General features: G+C 37.3%; 1 protein-coding gene across 3 annotated transcripts in view; it reads right to left on the bottom strand.

The window, feature by feature from the left end:
* HADHB (hydroxyacyl-CoA dehydrogenase trifunctional multienzyme complex subunit beta) overlaps positions 1 to 22,005 on the bottom strand; it is a 32,675-nt gene that overhangs the window by 7,610 nt on the left and 3,060 nt on the right. For 2 of the 3 annotated variants that reach the window (XM_068964268.1, XM_068964252.1), the window contains exons 2-14: positions 20,376 to 20,450; positions 20,223 to 20,267; positions 17,837 to 17,936; positions 12,177 to 12,221; positions 10,264 to 10,363; positions 7,191 to 7,278; positions 5,871 to 6,058; positions 5,356 to 5,536; positions 4,694 to 4,815; positions 1,550 to 1,629; positions 1,425 to 1,472; positions 648 to 735; positions 258 to 332 (exon numbers count right to left, since the gene is read on the bottom strand). In XM_068964268.1, the coding sequence (XP_068820369.1) occupies positions 258 to 332; positions 648 to 735; positions 1,425 to 1,472; positions 1,550 to 1,629; positions 4,694 to 4,815; positions 5,356 to 5,536; positions 5,871 to 6,058; positions 7,191 to 7,278; positions 10,264 to 10,363; positions 12,177 to 12,221; positions 17,837 to 17,936; positions 20,223 to 20,267; positions 20,376 to 20,442 (1,227 nt within the window). In that variant the 5' untranslated portion in view covers positions 20,443 to 20,450. Of the gene's footprint in view, positions 1 to 257; positions 333 to 647; positions 736 to 1,424; positions 1,473 to 1,549; positions 1,630 to 4,693; positions 4,816 to 5,355; positions 5,537 to 5,870; positions 6,059 to 7,190; positions 7,279 to 10,263; positions 10,364 to 12,176; positions 12,222 to 17,836; positions 17,937 to 20,222; positions 20,268 to 20,375; positions 20,451 to 20,796; positions 20,835 to 22,005 lie in introns of those variants that run through there. The other variant, XM_068964259.1, reaches the window with a different exon arrangement.

The following is a 22,005-nucleotide window of genomic DNA, read 5'->3' as shown; positions in this document are numbered from 1 at the left end:
GCAGCAGCCTTCCTCTTCATATTTTTATTAGCAGGTATTAAAGTTCCAAATATTATAGTGCTTTGGAAATTCAAAGGTTTGCTTTGCAGGGGCGGGGGAGGCCACACTGTGTGGCATGCAGGATCTTAATTCCCCGACCAGGGATAGAACCCACACCCCATGCAATGGAAGAATGGAGCCTTAACCACTGGACTGCCAGGAAAATCCCTCAAGCCTATCTTTTTTTTCCTCAAGCATATTTTTAACCAGAAACTTACCTTGGCTTTTCTACCCATGTAGTTTTGTGCAAACCAATCAGAATCCATGGCCTTCAAATTAGCCAAAATCTGACCCTAGAAAGGAAAATAAATCAATAAGAACCTTCTTGTAGTAAAATCCCTCAAGACTTTCTTTCATGCATGAATCTAACTTCAGTGCTAAGCAAATATTTAAATCAGTTTTCCGTGAATATTTTCTAAAGAAACAACCTGATACTTCTGAAGGGCCTCAAAGAGATAGCTTCAAAAGATATGTTTTTCAACACTGTGGGTGTAGCCCTGGATTTCCTCCCAGTAGTGTTAAGTCAGTACTTCAAACATAAAGCTCTACTTGTTTCACACATATTAAATGATTATAGTCCTTTGATATGTGTCTTTAAAGTGACTTACTGAGAAAGCTTCATGAAATTCAAAAGCATCAATATCATTCATTGTTAATCCTGCCTTTTCCAGAACTTTTGGAGTAGCATATGTTGGTCTGAAAAGAAAAAACTCAGTGATACGATATTAAAACTTTCATTTTTAACTAAAGAACTCTTTCATATTTCCCAAACTGAATTTTACACAGTTATTAGAAGGTCCTCTACTCATTCACTGATTCTACTGTACAAACAAAGTGTTGTTGATACAACAGTAATCTGAACAGACACGGCCTCTGCCCTCTGCAGTCGATATTCTAGACTCAGAGAAAGAGATAATAAGCAAGTAGACAATAAAAGAGAAGGGCAAGTTAATCATGTGAAGAGCCAGAAGAACACAGAGCTCAAACGGCAGAGCATAAGGGGCATGGCTAGTTAAGTGACATGATGGAGGCTAGTGAAGGTACAGCCTTGTGAGGAAGGGAGAGGAGTCTATCTAAACATTGGGAGGCTTTCATAAAAAGCTATTCTGATTGTGTTGCAGAGTAAGTAGCAGTATAAAAACATGCTTATGACATCTTAATGTAAAAAAGGATATAAAGTTGTATATATGTGATAACTAGTAGAAAAGCATAGGAAAAAGTAGAAAAGTTATAAAACGGTAATACAACATAAAGGATTATAATTTAAAAACCCAACTTACAAAACAATTATGAACTCAGTGCTTTATATACTTTTAAAATCTATGTAATAAACATGGGTAACCAATATTTTCTAGAATAATCCAAGAATATACATTGCTACCTACCCAAGTAAAAGCTGATCTTTTGGATCCTGGGACACGTACATGAAATCCCTAGGTATAAAACAGAAGGGTGAGCTCTGTACTAAAGTAAAGAAACCAGAGGAAACTTACTTGAATACTTACTTTACCTCAGATATGCCTTCGGCTTATAACCCATGGCCAGAGCTTTTTCCTCTGCCATAATCAGCACTGCAGACGCACCATCAGTCTGAAATATTAATTGGAACAAAAATGTTAAAATAACTGCAGCCTACCTGGTGCTATTTCTTCAGCCGTCTTCTATACTCTGTTCCTCAATTTACCAATGCATCACACTTACAGAGTGACTCTCTGTAACAAAATCTTTCCATTTTATCCATCATTAAGTCACAATTTTACACACACACTGACCCATTTTTGGCAGATGAGGGTAGAAAAGTCTATTCAAAAAGTATCATAATTATCAAAATGAATGACGAGAATTGGTAACTCAATATGTATTCATAATAAACTAGAAGTTTTTTGCTTTTGGCACAGAATATGAGGAATTTTATGAATTAATCCTCCCCAAAATCTCTTCTTTGCTGATTTATTTTTATATTTTCTGGACTGCTTCTCAGCTGTTTCCTGCCTGTGGCTTGTACATGATTTTCTTCAATTTAAAGACTCTATAACAAGCAAACCAAGAAGAAGAAGTGAGGGACAAATTAGTACTACTCACAAAAGCCCTTTACTACTGTTTCAAAAGAAAAAGCTAAAAAAAAAAAAAAAAAAAAAACCCCACAAAAATTCCAAAGGAAAAGAAACTACTCTCTAGAATTGACAAAATTAAAACAATCTCTACCGTAATTTCAGACCATATTTTTGTAACTCAGTAACTCTGAAGAGGCTATGCAGCCACTACCAATAAGGTGGCCATAAAGTCTGGAAACACAGGTGACTATACCTAATAACATCACATTACTATATTCAATGTGCAATTGTGAAAAACTGCAATGAATACGGTGCATTAACAGCATCTCTGAAAACCCATGTATCTGTGATGTATTACCTCTAATGACTTGTGTTTCTGATTTTGATGAATAAACCTGAACCTTCTGCACACCTCACAAGTATTTAAGGGGGTTCAGATCTGCCAAGAGTGTAACCGATGCCATATGAACCTATCATCCAATTTGGTTTTAGAAATAACCACCTAACCAGTCCTTCACTGCTCAGGCTTTACCAGGTGGTACACCATCCTGTTAAAATCACCTCAGGTATTCTTTCCTAAGCTCAAGAGCAGGCATTAAATTGTCATTTATCAAGGTCAAATAAGTCAAACATTTGCCTGTGTTTCTTTCTAGACTGTATGTCTGGGTAGGAGAATGATACTGTAAAAAGAAACACTGACCAGATTAACTATATCCTGAAGACTACACCCAAGGTAGTAGGAGGGAAATCACATCTCACAGCAGAAGCAGAATCCAGAGGGACATTTAATAGAGGAGGAAAGAAAAAAAACCCAAGCAAGGACATGAAGCTACCTGCATATAAGTAAAATAACAACCAAAAATGCGGGTAGATTTACTCCATGATGCTTACAGGAAAGTAATTTGGGGGTCAGCATAAAACATAATTTTCTAACAATCAAAACTAGAAAAAGTATCTTGTCATTCTCTCTGCCTACTTTTCAAGTCTATGTTGCTCAGTTGCTAAGTTGTATCAGACTCTCTGTGACCCCATGGACTGCAGCACGCCAGGTTTCCCTGTCCTCCAAGTTGTAGACGACTCCCTAAATTCATATCCTGTGTTCCGACCAGGCTTTTCTCCAGAGGCCCTTTGCTCTCCTAACTCTCAAAGTTGCATTTGCCATTCCCTTTGCCTAGAAAGCCTTTTATACACTTCTTGAATTGGCTTGTACTCTTCCTTCAAGATTCACTGATGAAGTATTACCTCCTCTAAGAAGACTCTCTTACTCACCCAACTATGTATCTTCTCCAAGAGTCAATGCTTACAGTCATCACAGAACTTTCTCACTACAATTAACTATTCTTTTTATCTCCAGTGCCCAGCACAGGCAGGCAAAATTTTTTGACTGCTGAAGTGACTGAAGAGAACAGCTTTTTTTTTTTTGAGAACAGTGTTTTTGTATTAGAATGCTGACTGGATCAGGTGACTTTCATAGCTTTAAAAACTGATTCTATTTTAATAGTCTTTGTAATAGGTAAGTATATTTTATTTATTTTTGGCTGTGTTGGGTCTTTGTTGCTGCGTAAGGGCTTTCTCTAGTTGTGGCAAGTGGGGGCTACTCCCTAGTTGTGGTGGGCAGGCTTCTCATTGTGGTGGCTCTCTTTGTTGTGGAGCACAGGCTCTAGGCATGTGGGCTGTGGCCAACAGTAGCTGTGGCCAACAGTAGCTGAGGCAGGTGGGCTCATGAAAAGTTGTTGCTGAACCACGAAAATAGGCCAGGATTCTTGGCCTCCAGAGGAGAAGAATTCAATCTGGGGCCACAGACGAGGCTTGAAACCTCAGAGCTTTTGCGTACTAAAGTTTTATTAAAGTATAAAGGAGATAGAGAAAGCTTCTGACATAGGCATCAGAAGGGGGCAGAAAGTGTTAGTGTTAGCAATGGAGTTATACACTCTCCAATTAGTCATTACAATGAATCAAAAGAATGTCTGGAGGTTGTAAAGACCTCAGCAGACCTACTCCCATAATTTACTTTAAGATAACAGGATTAGCCAGAAGGTTTAATCCAGAGACTGTCCTCAGGCAGGATACATTATTGTTATATAATCCTAAGGAATGTAGAGGAAAAAAAAAAAAGTTTGTCCTTTCTTCCTCCTTGAGAATTCCAGACCCCTCTCTCCTTGGGGACCCCTGGACTTACCAACCTGCCTAGGAAATGACTCTCATTCCGTAGTTGCGGCTGGTGGGCTCTAGAGCTCTGGCTCAATAGTTGTGGTGCATAAGTTTAGTTGCTCCACAGCCAGTGGAATCTTCCCAGACCACAGATTGAACCTGTGTCCCCTGCACTGGCAGGTGGATTCTTATCCACATTGCCACCAGGGAAGTCTGAGTAAGTATGTTTTTAAGTCTCTATTCGTAATACACACAAGTACATTTATTTTAGGCTTTCCTATTGAGAATACACAAATATAAAAGATCATTGCTGCTGCTGCTGCTGCTGCTGCGTCGCTTCAGTCGTGTCCGACTCTGTGCAGCCCCATAGACACCAGGCTCCCCCGGCCCTGGGATGCTCCAGGCAAGAACACTGGAGTGGGTTGCCATTAAATAGCACACATAGTTACCAGGAAAGAAGAATTTGCAGCTGTCACTGTGCCATAGGGCTTGATGAATGCAGGTTTTAGTTTGGCCATCTGATCCAGAGAGGAAGGACGAATGCCATTATCTTGTGTAACTGTATCTCTTCCTATAAAAATATGAAATTTTTAACTCTAAGCTCAATAAGCATTATATAGCTTCTACAGAGAAATATGCTTTAAAATTACAAGAACAAATAAAATATAAACCATAACTATTCACTAAAAAGAAGGCTCTTTATAGTTATCAAGATATTACCAAATATGAAAGCAAACTCTTAAGACATTTGGGAAATAATCTAAATGATTTAACATTAAAAAGGATAACTTATTTTCTTAAGATATTTATTTATATTTGGCTCTTCTTTACAGAAGTCTTATAAATACAGAACTTTAAAAACAGGCATGCACATAAGAACTAAAATATATCTTCCAGACCTAAAGGAGATTTATAAAACATCTCTTTAAAATGCTTACATATGTTACAACAAAAATTGAAACCTGAGTCAATGTTTAAGAATAAAAGCTGAGTATTTTGGAAATATTCATTGAAAAGTCACTTAGGGTTTTTGGAGTTTTAGAAGAAATTCAGAACTCTCTAACAATATCAAGAAGCATTTCCCTTTACAAAGCTGAGTGAACTGTTTTACCTGGTACTTTGAAGGGCACAACATCAGAAAGGAGTCCTTCATCCTGTGCCCTTTTGGCCAGGCTGTGAGAGCGCAGTGCGTATTCATCCTGCTCCTCCCGAGAAATAGCAAAGGCAGCAGCCAATCGGTCTGCAGAGTGGCCCATGGTCTCACTGGTGGAGAACTCACTCACTGCAGGAAGCTGGGAAAGGAGATAATCGGGACCAGGTACACTGTTATATAACAGGTGCTATACCACACCTAGGGCTATCTGGGAAAGTTAAAGTGTACGATCAATCAAGATCAGGACAAGGGAAGTTCTTTGTGCACAAGGCATCTCTAAAAAGGGCTTACAAATTCAAATCTTCTGCTATTTTTTTCTCTGTCTTGACCTAATAATTAACCTTTTCTTGTAACTAACAGAATTCACAGCTATTAGAACATAACTGAACCCATGCCATCTTATCTAACACTAAATCTCTGCAGTGGGATGCTTTGGCAACACAAGTCTTTATGTTAGCATTCAGGAGTCTTACCTCTGGCGACAGGAAATTCAATCTGAATTTAGAGATTACAGAGAGTCGCTGAGCCAGAGTCTTGGCCTTATTGAGATCCAGCATCATTTTCCTCATTTTCCTTGAATGGCGAATAGGGATGTCAGACATCAACTCTACACCACCTGCCACGACCACATCACACTGGCCGGAGGCAATCAGGCCGACAGCTATAGGGCACAGGCACAGGTTGTATGCACATGAGTATCTGTTGCATAAACTAACAGACCACTGGCAATTTAGGCTTCTTTTTATTTTTCTTAAATTTAGGCTGGACTTAAAAATTGTACGATAGTTATTAGCATTGTACAACATGTGTAATGCTGGTTTTTATCTTTTCAGAGGGATTAGGATAATTTTTTTGAATGACTCAAAATACATTCAATGCACTAGAGAAAAACAAGTTTCATTCAGGCTACAGGGACATCAACCTTCAGAAGTATCGACTGGACCAATTCTCAAACAAATAATATCTAAAGTAGAACATGTGGCATATTTCATATGTTCCCAGCTTCAGTTTTGGTAACAACTCTTTATCCTATAAAGAGAACTTTGGTTTCTACTACAATCTAGATAAAGTATGGCTTTTAGATGTAAGGCAGCCCCCTGCCCTCTGGCCACGGGCAAGCATTATGTTGCTCTAACTGGAAGCAGTCACATGCTGTGCGGAGTGGAGAATGCCCCCATTTCTGCCTCCAGCTTATTCCCTGCCACCTTTATTGGCCTTGATGTCACTAAGAGAGTACATGATCACTGTATCTTTCAGGTTTCCTGTCTTTTCACAGTAAGGGCTGGTGCTACAAAATGTTCCACAGATTTGGTAAGTTTGTTGTGAGAATTTGTAAATAATTATAAAAAGGCCAAGACGTGGGGGGAAAGTAGAGCAAAGAGCTGTACCATCCAAGTCAGTGATTTATCACTATGATGATGATAGAGGGAGGAGGGCCACCATCTTCATGGGGAAATATCATGCTAGAATCACCTAATCTTAAAACCTAGCAGGTGATAAACTCCTCCTGCCTCAAATCCAGAAGCACCTCCTCTGTTTAATAATCCCTGTGATAGCCAGCCACACTACTGATGAAGAAATTACACAAATGGTTGTGGTCCTCAGGTATGGAGGGTAAGAAAAAGGTGGAGAACTACTGTCAAAAATAAAAAAATGTAAATGGTACCTTATTTTCTGAAACACACAAATTCAGAGATCATTTATTTCTGTTAAGAATAATGTTTAATGATCATAGAAAAGACAAAGGAGAACCAACATGTACCTTCTGCTGTCAAAAAAAAAAAACAACATACCTGTGGTCATGGCTTGGTTGGAAGAGATGCAAGCCATGGTGACAGTGTGAGCAGGAGTCTTGTCAGAGAAGCCGGCTCCGAGGGCAGCCTTCAGGAAATACAGTGAACGCAATGATCACTTATAAAGGAAGTGCAATATGTCAATATGTGAGTGGTGCTGTGAGCAGTACTTCACTGTATGGTAAATCAGGAAAGGAGATAATATCTCACAGAGGAATATTTAAAATACAACTGAGTCCATCATGGAAATGGTTTATGAATTTTTTATCTAGTCGTTAACCAACAAGCACTGCCAAATTCCTTGCAATGATTTTCTAGTGTGGTATACAAGCCTACAGTCCTCTGGCAGTTTACCTCCTCTCTTAGCAATGCTTTTCCCAGCACTTCTAAGAACATTAATATATAATTTGATTTTAACTCATTTAAATTTTCAAATAGACCTAAAGCAAACCTGCTACATATGGTTGGTGGAATGATGAAATATATCATGGGGTGAGATTCTCATGACCTGTGTTCCTGCAGCTGTAAGGCTTAGAAGTAAAGCAAAGTCATCAGACATGAAAATAATTTCTAAAGAATTGACCATTCATCAACAGATTCCCACACAGGTCCCTGACTTGCTCTATGTTTGTCTCTACTTTCACTGACTGCCTGATATTTCAGACAGCGCACTGTCCATCCAAAGCAAAGCCGATTTGGAAAACATGCCAAGTATCCAAGAGTTCAAGTGAATGAAAAAATTTTGGAAACATGCCTTGGTCACAAGTGAGTCTGAAAAATAAGGACTGGACCAGTTAACAACTGGAAACAAGGAAACTGGTCAGGAAGATGACATAAGAGGTGTTTCAAAAGAGAATTAATTTGAAGGACTTTGAGAAAAACTGAGGCCCTCCATTAATCTTGCAAAAATGGAAATAAGGATGTCTATTATTTTATTATACTATTTATTGAGTTAATTACACTGCCCCCCCAAAAAATGAATGCCTGATTCTATTTTTGTTCATGTAAAGAACTGATGCATAGGTACAAAAATAAAATATTCAATACTTATTTTTATAATATTAAAGTTTCACTTTAAAAACAAAGCTCTCAACACCTCATGTCCCCGACCACCACCACTTACTATGAAATTATGGTTCCTATTAAGGGAATTAATTTTTTCTGAAACTATTTAACGATCCTCAGAATACAAGATTTCCTATCATTTGGTAAGATTAACATGCTTCCAAAGCCGAGATTAGAGGGTTCAGTTTCTTAATTGATTTTCAGCTTTATACTTCACTTTGCTGAAAAGTACCTACTGGCAACTGCATGTCAGCCTCTTGATGTAAACCAACCCAAAAGGAAGAGAAAGGCAAGTTTCCACTGGAAGGGGAGAAGAGCTTCCCAGTGAGGCAAGGGTAAAGGGCGCTCAGGTCATAATGGCCTGATCCTCATGCAATCCTTTCTAGCAAGTGTCACACCCTTGGCCCCAAGTGACTCTCAGGACTGAAGGAACTTTAAGTAGAAGTGGTTGCTGGTGAACCTTGTCTCTGTGCTTCTATTTAAAGTTTGAATAGATCTCAAGGCAAGCTTAGGCTCTAGATGGTGCAATGAAGGGAAAGGAGGAAGATGTCTCTTAGATAAATTGGAGAGCAAGGAAATAAGCTGAGGATTTCAATAAAGTCAGGTTCATGGGAACTCAGCATTAGAAGTCTTCCAGGATTTTATTATTACACTGTTACCACAGACAAGAGGTTCTGAAAGTTTTCTTGCTGGAAGTCACAGCAGCCTTCAGGTTGCAAAATGACTTTAAAAAGACATTCTTATATTCCCGGAGTTTAGCCTTTAGTATTATTAGTACAGGGCCAGGAGAAGAATCTACCACATATCAATCAACAGCTGAGATTTGCACATGGGTATAAAATTTCCAGAAAAAAAATTTAGAGAAAAACAAGGCTAGATATATATATCTAGATATATCAAGAATAGACATATAGAGAAAATGGAAACAGATTCAACATTTACTTTTAAGTGCTCTTGTAAGAGTCACTTTGGGTTTTTTTCTAGAATATAAGAATTGAAAATGTATTATGAATAATTTGATATATTCATGAAATTATCATGTTTGATACATTTAGAAGTATGAAGATCAAGGAAACTCCAAAAAATTAGGAGGTGGGGAAAAAACCTCTTCCTGTTCTTAATCCCTTCCTGCCTCCCTTACAATATACAACAGTTGATTATTGTGGACTTGAGTAACACCAGGCTTTCAGCAGTTTGAACATTTACTGATGAGTAAAAAGGTGGGACAAAACACATACTTCCAGTCCTACTCCTTTTCCTTTCTCTTGGCTGACAGTGGTGAAAGTTACGGCCCTTCTAACTATACTGAACGCAAGCACAAACTAGAAATACAGAGAATGCTCAGCACACTGAAATGTGCTTTGGAGCCAACTTTATCCAAACAGCCACTTGCGAATGGAAACAAAGCTCAGAAAATGTTTTTGGAGTCTTCATTACGAAATGACTGTGAGACATGCCGCAGAAGTGCCAAGGCCTCTCACTGTGTCAGTTGCTCAATAAACAGTACATGGAGCATTGCCAACTGGGGTAAAGGTAAACTCCTATGAAATAGTTAAGAAAAAAAAAAAAAAAGCCCTATGTGTCCACTAGTCAAAGGGAACAAATGAATAAGCACAACTCCCTCCAACAAAAACCATGGGTATGAAATAAGTTCTCTGTAAAATGGAAATTTTAAGTTGATTGGCGGTCACTGTATTTCAGATTACAAAAAGTCACATCAGCCATGCTTTGCCCAAATCTCTGTTTTCCTAAAAGAAACACAAACATATCCAAAACCAGCTCAAATAATTGATTTGATTTATAATATAGCATAAACATATACTAGTATAGTGTACATCATTTGATTTATAATTTTTTTAAATATAAAATAATTCAAATAGTAAAATCACATTTTAAATTAAATATAACTTTGGTGAATTTTAATAGCTTTTAAAGAGTAAATTCTATTAACTAAAATTCAAATTTATTCTCCTATCAATCTCTTCAAACAACATAAAGTTTGACTCACCTCTCTAGCCACATTGCTTGTTTTCACTTCCTGTATAACTGTGCCAAAGATGATATAATCAACAACATCCTTTGGGACGCTGGTCCGATGCAACAAACCCCTGCAAGCAGAAGTTAAAAGCAAAGAAACATTTCATACATTCAAGACAGTGCCACAGATCATCACATAAAACATTACAGTTAACTCTGGTTAAAAGGTTAACTTTGAATTTAAGAAAGCAGAGACTGTATCTTTTCCTTAATTTGACAAACATGTGGCACACTATCAAATAAATTAAAGACTGATTTAAAAAGTCAACTTTTGATGCTCAATTGGCAATAAGAAGTTAAATAGGAAGAATCATCAATAATTTGGAATATAATCTATAAAAATTTTGAATCACTCTGTTGTACCTGAAATACTGTAAATCAACAATACTCCAATAAAAAATGAAAGAAAAAAAATAACTTGGAATAGGATAAAACAGATACATAAACCAAAGTTTTCAGTCAAAAAGAAAAGAGAAACAAATAGGAAATTAAAGAGATAAAGTAAAATCCCAAACATGTTAAATTTAAATTTGAAATATCAATATAAACACATCATTTTTTTGAAAAGGAAAGCTACTCTTTACATAAAAATACCAACCAATAAATATAGGAGGAATAAAAGAATAAGTAAAGTCAAAATTTTATAATCTGTAACGTAATAACTAATCCAGGCAAAAATTATCAATGAATGCTAAAGCCACTTGGTCGAAGGTTGCTGGGGAAAATGGTGTTAAGATATCACCTTACAGATGATTTACTAATTGCAAAAAAAAAAAAAAAGCACATTTATCAGCAAAAGATCTGGTGGTTTGACCACTCTGACTAAAGGGTTCGATTTAACATTACACATCATGTGCCTCCTGACATGATGCAAGAGCCATTGCTTTACCTATGAGCATTCTTACGAAAAATGTTTAACCGGAATATAATCAAGCTTAGAGATTAACCTTCAGTTTACAGGAAATTCACCGAGGGAAGTTAAATATTACTACAAAGATACATCCAGAATGTGGGACATTCTACAAAACAGCTGACCTGGACCTTTCAAAAAGTCACTATCATGGGGAATGGTTTGGGGGGATGTCCTAAATTAAAAGAGACTAAAGATATACATTCATTTGCATAATAATATGAATTCTGACCGGATCCTGGTCTGCCAGGAGACCTGGGTTCAATCCCTGGGTCAAGAAGATCCCCTGGAGGAAGGCAAGGCAACCCACTCCAGTATTCTTGCCTGGAGAACCCCCATGGACAGAGGGTCCTGATGGGCTACAGTCCATGGGGTCTCAAAGAGTTGGACATGACTGAGCAACTAAGCACAGCACACATGGCAAAATGGTAACAATTACTAAAGCTAAATGAGGAATCTTCATGTCTCATTCTAGGCTTCTTTCTTGATAAATACACACCTCCACCCCCACCCCACCAGGGATACGAAATTCTGAGGATGCTCACGTCCATTAGGTAAACATGGCATAGAACAGTTGGTCTTCTGCATACACAGGTTCTGCATCTGTATTTGCATAATCTGTTCAGCTATCCTCATATAGTAATGAAGTTTCTGAGGTAACCATCAAATATACGTATTGGCTTTTAGCCTGATCAATCTAGTCCTACACTATTTATAATCTGCAGCTAGCTAGAGTACGTTAAGGAATACTGTCATGCCAAGAGATTGTCAAGCCTGCAAAATAAATATCATTGACATTCATCACCTGCTTGAATTTGTGTAGCACACATGGCTAAAATGAAGACTAGATGAATCTTATAAAATCTACTGTTTTTTCTCACTGTATAAAGTTAACATATCTTAGCTATGGGAATTCTATTAGACATGCTATTTCAAGTGTAAATAAGATCTAAAATGCAACTGCATTTACTTACGAAAGTGCTGCTCTAGCTAAATCATGTGGCATCAGGTCTTTATATCTGGAGGAAGAAAATAAGTAATTTAACCAAAAGCCTCAGTTCAGTTCAGTCACTCAGTCATGTCCGACTCTTTGCGACCCCACGAATCGCAGCACGCCATGCCTCCCTATCCATCACCAACTCCTGGAGTTCACCCAAACTCATGTCCATCGAGTCAGTGATACCATCCAGCCATCTCATCCTCTGTCGTCCCCTTCTCCTCCTGCCCCCAAGCCTTCGCAGCATCAGAGTCTTTTCCAATGAGTCAACTCTTCACATGAGGTGGCCAAAGTACTGGAGTTTCAGCTTTAGCATCAGTCTTTCCAAAGAACACCCAGGACTGATCTCCTTCAGAATGGACTGGTTGGATCTCCTTGCAGTCCAAGGGACTCTCAAGAATCTCTTCTAACACCACAGTTCAAAACCATCAATTCTTCGGCACTCAGCTTTCTTCACAGTCCAACTTTCACATCCATACATGACCACAGGAAAAACTATATCCTTGACTAGACGGACCTTTGTTGGCAAAGTCATGTCTCTACTTTTAAATATGCTATCTAGGTTGGTCATAACTTTCCTTCCAAGGAGTAAGCGTCTTTTTATTTCATGGCTGCAATCACCATCTGCAGTGATTTTGGAGCCCCAAAAAATAAAGTCTGACACTGTTTCCACTGTTTCCCCATCTATTTGCCATGAAGTGATGGGATCAGATGCCATGATCTTTGTTTTCTGAATGTTGAGCTTTAAGCCAACTTTTTCACTCTCCTCTTTCACTTTCATCAAGAGGCTTTTTAGTTCCTCTTCACTTTCTGCCATAAGGGTGGCATCATCTGCATATCTGAGGTTATTGATATTTCTCCCAGCAATCTTGATTCCAGCTTGTGCTTCCAAAAGCTTTAATAAAAAATGTTTTTCATTCTATTTGAAATATCTAAAGAAATGAGCTAACCATAACCTGCTATTAATATAAAAGCACTTAACATCATTCCAAACAAAGAAACAGTGTGACTTTGGTCTTTGTCATCCTTAAAACTCTGACAAGTCTTGACTCCTTTTAAGCTAAAAACTGAACAAAAATCCTTCCCACTGTCTTACTGTTCAGCATGACATAATGGCAAATATTCTTTAAAACTAAACCCCACTGTTTTAAGTTCCCTTTTATTTTTTAAAAAATTCATTAGTTATTGTGTGATGTCTAAAGGGACATGAGGGATATATTAGGGCTTTTAAAGAAAACTTTAAGTTATCTCAGGTTTTACAAAGAATTGGAAAGACAGAACAGAGTTCCTCCATACCCTTCACCCTGCTTCCTCTAATGCTAATCTTATGTAACATAATGCACTTGTCAAAACTAAGAAATTAACACCAGCACAATACTACTCTCTAAGCTTGATCTGACCTCATCAGTTTTTCCACTAATTCCCTATGACTGGTCTGTTCCAGGTTCCAATCTATGCATTTACTTGTCATGCTTCCTTAATCTCCTCCAATGTGTGACAGTTTCTTAGTCTTTCCTTATCGTCCTTGACCTTGACACTTGGAAGACTGGGGTTATGGACATCAGGGAAGAGTATCACAGAAGTAAAATACCCTCTGCTTCTTATCAGAGTGAACGTGATAGCAACACAACTTCTTTCTAGCGATATTAACTCGATTACTTAGTTGAAGCAGTGTCTGCCAGTTTGCTTCATTATTTTTCCCTTTCTGAACTCAATTTATTAGAAGAGAGTCACTTCTGGCCCTTACTCAAGGGAAGAATTAAGTTCCACTTCCTAGTGGGAAAAGTAACAAAGAATTTGTGGACACATGTTAAAATCCTCACAGTAATTAATAAATATTTCGAGGGAGAGAATTGAGACTATGCCAATATCTTGTTCCTTCTTAACCTTTCTCACCCACTAATTTTAGCATTCATTCCTAGATCCTGGTTGCAGCAGCTATTCTTGTGATAATTTATCTGTTTTCCTCATTCCTTCTGTATTTATTAATTGAAACTCTTCAAGAAAGACTTGTCTTTTCTCTTTTCTTTATTCAATCATTTATTTATATCAGATTGGATTCATAGATATCTCATGTTTTGAGTTCTGGTATAACATTATACTATTGTAATTTATTTTATTAATCAAATTTTCCTAATTTTTGTCATTGGAAGTTATTTTAGGTTGGCCCTGTGTTTTTTTGACATGCCCCCTTTTTAAAGCATTTCTTTACTTTCTGGAACTATGAAATGTTCCAGATGCATCTGGATTAAATAAGAATATTTATTCTTTAAATTCCTGAAAATCAAAACCTAAAAATTCAGAAATGTTTTTATTTTTACTGTGCATCACTAGAAGAACCATCAGCGATTTTAAAAATCTTTTATAGGGAAAACCAGTTCCCTATAGAACAGAGTAACTTGGGCAAAAGTGTATCAATTTTAAAATGTCTAAACAACAATTATCTATCATTTTACAATTTTTCTTCTCATGCTCCTATAACTCCCTCTTAGCCAGGATGCTGAAAGATTCCCACATGCCACTGCTGGAGTATATTCCTAAGAGTGCTTCCAAAATACCTCTAAAATACCTATAGGTCTTTCAAGTGACACAAGTTGAAAGCAGAGCTTCTTCAAATTAAACAGAAAAAGATCTTTTTCCATCTAGAAAATTATTTTCTATTTTAGAAGACTCATTTGTTACCTCAATCATAAGATTAATAATATGATTTAACTATTTGTCTTCTTTATAAATTCTCTCTGTATTATTTTTAGTCATTTTTGTTTTGCACATGAATAGTACCTTAAAATTTTTATTCTTTCTTCTCTATTAACTATATTTGCCTACCATTACTCAACCTTCTTCTCTGTGCTACTAAATTACTCATGAACTTTATCTTCTTCCTCAATTAGGATTCTAAATTAAACTAAAACATAATAATAAAAAATAACAAAAGGAATATAGCCTATACTAATGTGCTGAATATCTCAAATTTCACCTTTGATAGTTTGATACCAACTATCAAAGGAAATGTGTAAATGATATCTTTGAGCATGTTCATATTTTTTTAACAGCTAGTAAAACAGTTGGAATCAAACTTCTACACAGTATACAAACAGCCTTTACCAAAAAATGGCCTTTCTAGTCAATAATTTTCTTCTCTTGATGGAAGATTCTTTTTCTACCCTGCTGCTGCTAAGTACAACAAGGATCCACTCTGCTGCTAAAGCTTCTTACTCTTACTACTGCTGCGTCCATACAAGAAAGTTATTATATTGAGAAAAGAGAGTGAAGAATCTTCACCATTTACTTACCTAAGAAGATATTCTCTAGGTCCTAAACCACTATTTAAAAATGAACGTTTCTTGTTCCTGTATGTACATGCATGCATGCGTGCACAGACATATACATACACACATGCACACACAAGTCCGTATCTTCCATAAATGGTGGCATTATACACAATGCTCTAAATTTTGCTTTTTACACCTAACATATCTTCAAGATTTTTTTCATATTAGTATAGAAAGGTCTCATTATTTTTAGCAGATATTCAACTTTTCTTAGCTTGTTTTTAAGTTAGTGACTGCTAGTTCAAAACATGAACATCAAAACAATCTTAACAGAATACAACTAATGTTTCATTTAATTTTCACTTAGTTCCCAAAGTCCATCATCAACTTTTAGAAAGACTGGGCCTCAGCTGGGAACAGAAAAGGAGAAAGGAAGTCTAGGGGAACAGTAGTTAGGTTCTGGGGGACTTGAGGGTTGGTCTAGGACCATTGTTATTCCATACATCTGGGGTTGTGCTGTACCGGGATTTGGACCAGTCCATCAATTCCAATTCTGGAAACTTCCAGAAAGCCAAAGCAGCAGATTAAAGTCCCTTCAAGATGCCCACGGCCTCAGTATTTAAACTTCTGAAGAGGCATAGAAACAATGTACTTCTCTCCATATGAGGAAAGGGCATCTGTTGGAAGCAAGCTACCTAGTCCCACACTAGGTTTTCAAAATACAGCTAGTTCAGTCTAACACTATACTAGACTAGCTCATGAGAAAAGATGAAAAACAGATTCTGCCACTCTATTTCACTACTGACTTGACTTATTCTGTCTTAATTTCATGAAAATATTATTTATATATTAGTTGACTAGCAATATTATTAGGGGCTTCCTTGGTGGTTCAGAGGGTAAAGTATCTCCCTGCAATCCAGGAGACCTGGGTTCAATGCCTGGGTTGGGAAAATCCCAGGAGAAGGGAATGGCAACCCAGTCCAGTATTCTTGCCTGGAGAATTCCATGGACAGAGGAGCCTGGCAGGGGCTACAGTCCACATGGTCGCAAAGAGTTGGACACGACTAAGTAACTAACACTTTCAGCAACAGTATTGCCTACTGGGTTAATTCACAAAGGTTCCTTTTGAAAACACCTTAAAAGAAGGAATAAATAAACTATATGGGGTGATGGATGTGTTAATTAACTTGATTGTGGTAATCATTTCACAATGTATATACACATTAAATGTAGGTCAAAAAGCAACAGAACCAGATGTGGAACAACAGATTGGTTCAAAATTGAGAAAGGAGTACATCAAGGCTGTATACTGTCACTCTCCTTATATAACTTATATGCAGAGTATATAAGTTATATCATGTGAAGTGCTGGGCTGGATGAATCACAGACTGGCATCAAGATTACCTTGAGAAATATTAACAACCTCAGATATGCAGAGGACACCACCCTAATGGCAGAAAGCAAAAACGAACTAAATAGCCTCTTGATGAAGGTGCAAGAGTGAAAAAGCTGGCTTAAACTTCAGCATTCAAAAAGTTAAGATTGTGGCATCCAGTCCCATCACTTCATGCAAACAGATGGGGAAAAAAATGAAAACAGTGACAGACTTTACTTTCTTGAGCTCCAAAACCACTTGGATGGTGACTGCAGCCTTGAAATTAAAAGAAGCTTGCTCTTGGGAAGAAAAGCTATGACAAACCTCGACAGTGTATTAAAAAGCAGAGACATCACACACTATAAGGACCTATGCCCACAAAGGTCCATATAGTCAAAGGTATGGTTTTTCAAGTAGTCATGTACAGGTGTGAGAGTTGAATCATAAAGAAGGCTGAGAGCCAAAGAATTGATGTATTCAAACTGTGGTGCTGGAGGAGACTCTTGACAGTTCCTTGGACAGCAAGGAGATCAAACCAGTTAATCCTAAATGAAATCAACCTTGACGATTCACTGGAATAACTGAATTGAAGCTGAAGCTCCAAAACTTCGGCCACCTGATGCGAAGAGCCAAATCATTGGAAAAGATCCTGATGCTGAGAAAGACTCAGGGCAGGAGAAGGGGGCAACAGAGAATAAGATGATTGGATGGTATCACTCACTCAAAGGACGTGAGCATGAGCAAACTCCAGAAGATAGTAAAGGACAGGGAAGCCCAGCGTGTTGCAGTCCATGGTATTGCAAAGAGTCAGACACAGCTTAGTAACTGAACAACAATATACATTGAATCATCACATTGCATACCTTAAAAAAAAAATCACATTGTATAACCTAAATATATGCAGTTTTTATTTGTTTATCATACTTCAATACAGCTGGAGAAAAAAAAGAAAAAAAGTAATAACAAGTAACAGAATCATTTCATACTCACGAAGTGCCTGATAGCAAAAATGGCGTGCGAACACCATCCACTACCACAATATTCCTTATGTTGGGTTTGGCTAGGGTTTTTTTCGATTTAGTCTGAGAAGCTTTAAGATAAAGTTCAGAGAAAAATTAACTAAAATACAAGAAGTCAGGTAAGTTTTTATATTTTAAAAGACAGACATTCTGAGAGGAATTTTATCACTCCATGCCAAATTGCATTAGTCATTTACCAAACCACTACAACTAAAAAAAAAAAAGGATTAAGAAATTAGCGAGCATTTACAAGTTTCCAAATAAAATTTAAGGCAAATATAGAGATTATACCTAATGATAATATCGCTTATGCCATTAATAAATTGTTTTTATCAAGTGCTTGACAATCCATTTCACTGAAAGCAACCAATTAAGTCTGCCCTTAATACTAGAAGTTAGAATAACTGATAGTGTTTTATTCTTCACACAGCTTAATACTCTTGCTTTTCTATGTAGAAATAAAGGCATCTGGTTGGTGACTACCGCAGTTTGACAAAAACCTAGCACGCTTCCTGATTCTGTCTGACTCAATTTGTGTAGCTGTTTTGCAACATCTAAAGAGCAACCTTTCTCTAATGTTCTAATTAAAAAAATAAAACATGAGTGGTGGTTACAAAAGAAAAAAATAAATAATACTAAAATATGGAAAGTAAAACCCAAGTTCCCTCTTTATGCCCTCTGCTGCCCTACTGCAAACTAAAGTCTGTTCAGCACAAGTACATTCCCTTTTCCTCCCATCAAATCAGCTGATCACATTCCTTTGTCTTACCATGTGCCCTCTTGCACCACTATCAACATCAATGTTAAAACAAACCACTTGTAGGACAGTGTTAAACACCAATAACATGACAAGACTTAAGTCTCACAAAGGATAACAGTACAGTTGGGGAGAGAGAAACACAAAAACTGTTTAAGAGCAATATAAAGAAGAACATTCTAAATGCCAGAAAAATGGTATTTAACGTGGTATTCAACGTGACTTTCTCCCAGCTGGCAAGAAACAGATCTGTGTGACTGCAATAGGAATTTCTGAGTGAACATTAGAATTAGGTGAAAGGTGAAATGAGATGGAAAGGAATTATTATTATTCTTTGTGAGGTTAATACATATCTATATTCTAGTTAGAGTTTAAAAGCCAAAGAAAATATATTTTTTATATGACAACATGAAATTTTTCTAGGTGAGATTAAGTAACAGACCCCTCAGAATATACTATATGTAAAGCAATATAAAAATACCATCTTGTACTTCCACTGAATTTACAGATTTCAAAGTGTTTGAGATATCTTAAAAACTACTTGAGGTTAACATGGCTAAAATTATTATTTGTTAAATAAAAAAACTATAAAGCAGGGAAATGACATGATCAGTTCAAGGTCAAACTGCCCAGAAAGAAGTAGAACTGAATCAAAGCAGAGTTCTTCTGAATCTTGGTATTTTTTCTATTAAGTTATTATCCAAGTAGAAATACCATAATAAGACCAAAATCAGAAGTCATAGATCAATATAGGACCCAGGCAAGTGTATATACAAAACTACAGCAGGTTCTGCAAAAGTATGTATTCAACAGTGAAGAAGTCTAATCTGTTGGGTTTACCAAGGGTCTAAAAGACCATATAGTATCAACAAATTTCCTTCTTTTTTCATTTCATATTGACTAAACAACCTTCTTTTATTAACTAGTCCCACAGTCACACCTATTTCAGGTATGCATCCTCTTGCACATGGACTAAGAAGATACTCAGTAACAGAAGCCTGTCACTGAAAGTGTAAAAAGTTAACTTTTGGCTCCACAACAGTCTCCAGACTATCTGGAGACTAATCATCTTTAGGACTGGGGCTTCCCTGGTGGTTTAGTGGGAAAGAATCTACCTGCAAATGCAGGAGACACTGGTTAGATCCCTGGGTCAGGAAGAGCCCCTGGAGGAGGAAATGGCAACCCACTCCAGTATTCTTGCCTGGGACAATCCCATGAACAGAGGAGCCTGGTGAGCTACAACCTGTGAGGTCACAAAGAGTTGGACGTGAGTGACTCAGCACACATGCATCTTTAGGACTGACAGGCAGTAGCTGAGCAAACTAACCAGGAAGTTCACAGAACCTCAGTGACTCCATAGGCTCCAGATCCCAGAAAGAAGCCTCCAGCCAAGATCCTCAAGCCCACCTTACACCATGTACTATCATTACTGATTGGTCCTGTATTATTTTAATTTGAAGGCAACAGTGATGTTCTTATTGATCATAAAAAGGGGAGAGTTAGCAAATTAGTTTTGGTTTTTATTCAAAATTCACAAATCTAGATCCTATAATCTAACTTTTAAATCAGAAATATTTTTATTTTTTACAAATTACTGTACCTGCGGCAGCTTGTACCTGGGAGGAACTGCTCAGAGGTCTCATACCTGGAAGACAAAATCAAGTGTTTACAAAAAGCAATACAATTCCATGTTTGCACAAGATGCTTACACATTCAAATCTAATCTTAAAAAGAAAGAACAAATGAAACTTACAAAATCTGAAGGCCCATTTTGATGTATTGGGAAGATTTTTAAAAGTGTAAGTCAAGAGGGAAGTCATTCTGAAATCTGAAAAAGAAAACAAAAAGACTTTCTGGCTTATTTGAACAACCTGTACTTTATACTGTAGGCTATGATCTCTGATATCTCACCCATGGTTACTATAAAATACTTAAAAATTTATTCTATTACCAACTACCTTTCCCCTAATATTATAGCTATGTTGACATAGCTTTCACAGTATGCAAACCACTAATCTAATCATTAACCTAATTCTCACAAGGACCTGTGAAGTAAGCATGATTATTGTACTTTTTTAAGAGATGAGAAACTGAAGCATACAGGAATTGAGTAACTAGTAAGAGGCAGAGCTATGATTTGAAGCCAGACAGTCTAGCTCCAGCAGTATTCTCACCTGGAGAATCCCATGACAGAGGAGCCTGGCGGGCTACAGTCCATAGGATCACAAAGAGTTGGACACGACTGAAGCGACTGAGCACGCACGCATGCTAGCTCCAGAGTTTGTTTTTCTCTAGGGTCAAAGGGGTAGAGACTGTTGGACAGGATCAGGAAGCCACCAATGTGACTTTCCTGATTTTGATGGTTGTTTTGCGATGATGTAGAATGCCTTGTGGAATATTTGTATTTGAAGGGGATACACACTTAAGTATTCAAAGATAGTACAGTATCACTTCTTACCTGATATAAGAAAAAAAGTTCATACACTACACTTGCTACTTTTTTATAAGCTTGATATTATTTAAAAATAATAATACAAAACTCCTACATATTAAAACGTATTTAAAATACACTAAAACATTTTCCTAAATTCCCCATAATGAGTTCCTATGAAACAGTAAGAAAAAAATGGGCAAAGGATATGAAAAAAGTGTTCATGGAAATGGAAACACAAATGGCTCTTAGATACATGTTCAATCCAACTCATAAAAGAAATAAAAATTACAGCCGTACAGAGGTATAATATTTGACTTAGAGGTCTGACAGTCACTGTGTGGTAGAGGCTGCACAAACAGGCTCTCTCATATACTGCTGCTGAGTATAAACTGCTGCACCTCCACAGGTACATTCCTATGTAGGGCAATTTGGCAATTAACTTTCAAAAAATTACAGCTACACCTAACTTCTGACCAGTAATTCCACTTCTCTGAATTTTTATTTACATGGTTGGTCTGTGTAAACAAAGAATACATCAGAAGTAATGAGATGTCACTTTTTAGATTCAGCTGTAAGAGATCCTGCAGTTCTCATTTTGGTCTGTCTCTCAGATCACTCGCTCCAGAAGGCAGCTGGCACATCAGGAACAGCCCCACAAAGAGGCTCTCATGATGAGGTAGGAGGATGACGCCTCCTGTCAACAGTCATGTGAGCGAGCTAAGAAGTGGATCCTCTAGCACAGACAAGTTTTCAGATGACTACAGGCCTGGACAACATTCTGACTGCAACCTCATGAGAAACTCTAAGCCAGAACAACCCAGCCAAGTCACTCCAGATTCCTGGCACTCAGAAACTGTATGAGATAACAAATTTTTATTGTTTTAAGCTACTAAATTTTGGAGTAATTTGTTACACAACAATTGTTGTTTGTTGTTCAGTCACTAAGTCA

Source organism: Capricornis sumatraensis, chromosome 1 (assembly GCF_032405125.1).
Source record: "Capricornis sumatraensis isolate serow.1 chromosome 1, serow.2, whole genome shotgun sequence".
Lineage (NCBI taxonomy): Eukaryota > Metazoa > Chordata > Mammalia > Artiodactyla > Bovidae > Capricornis > Capricornis sumatraensis.
The sequence above is the reverse complement of the archived record's forward strand: the minus strand, read 5'-3'. Positions and strand labels throughout refer to the sequence as shown.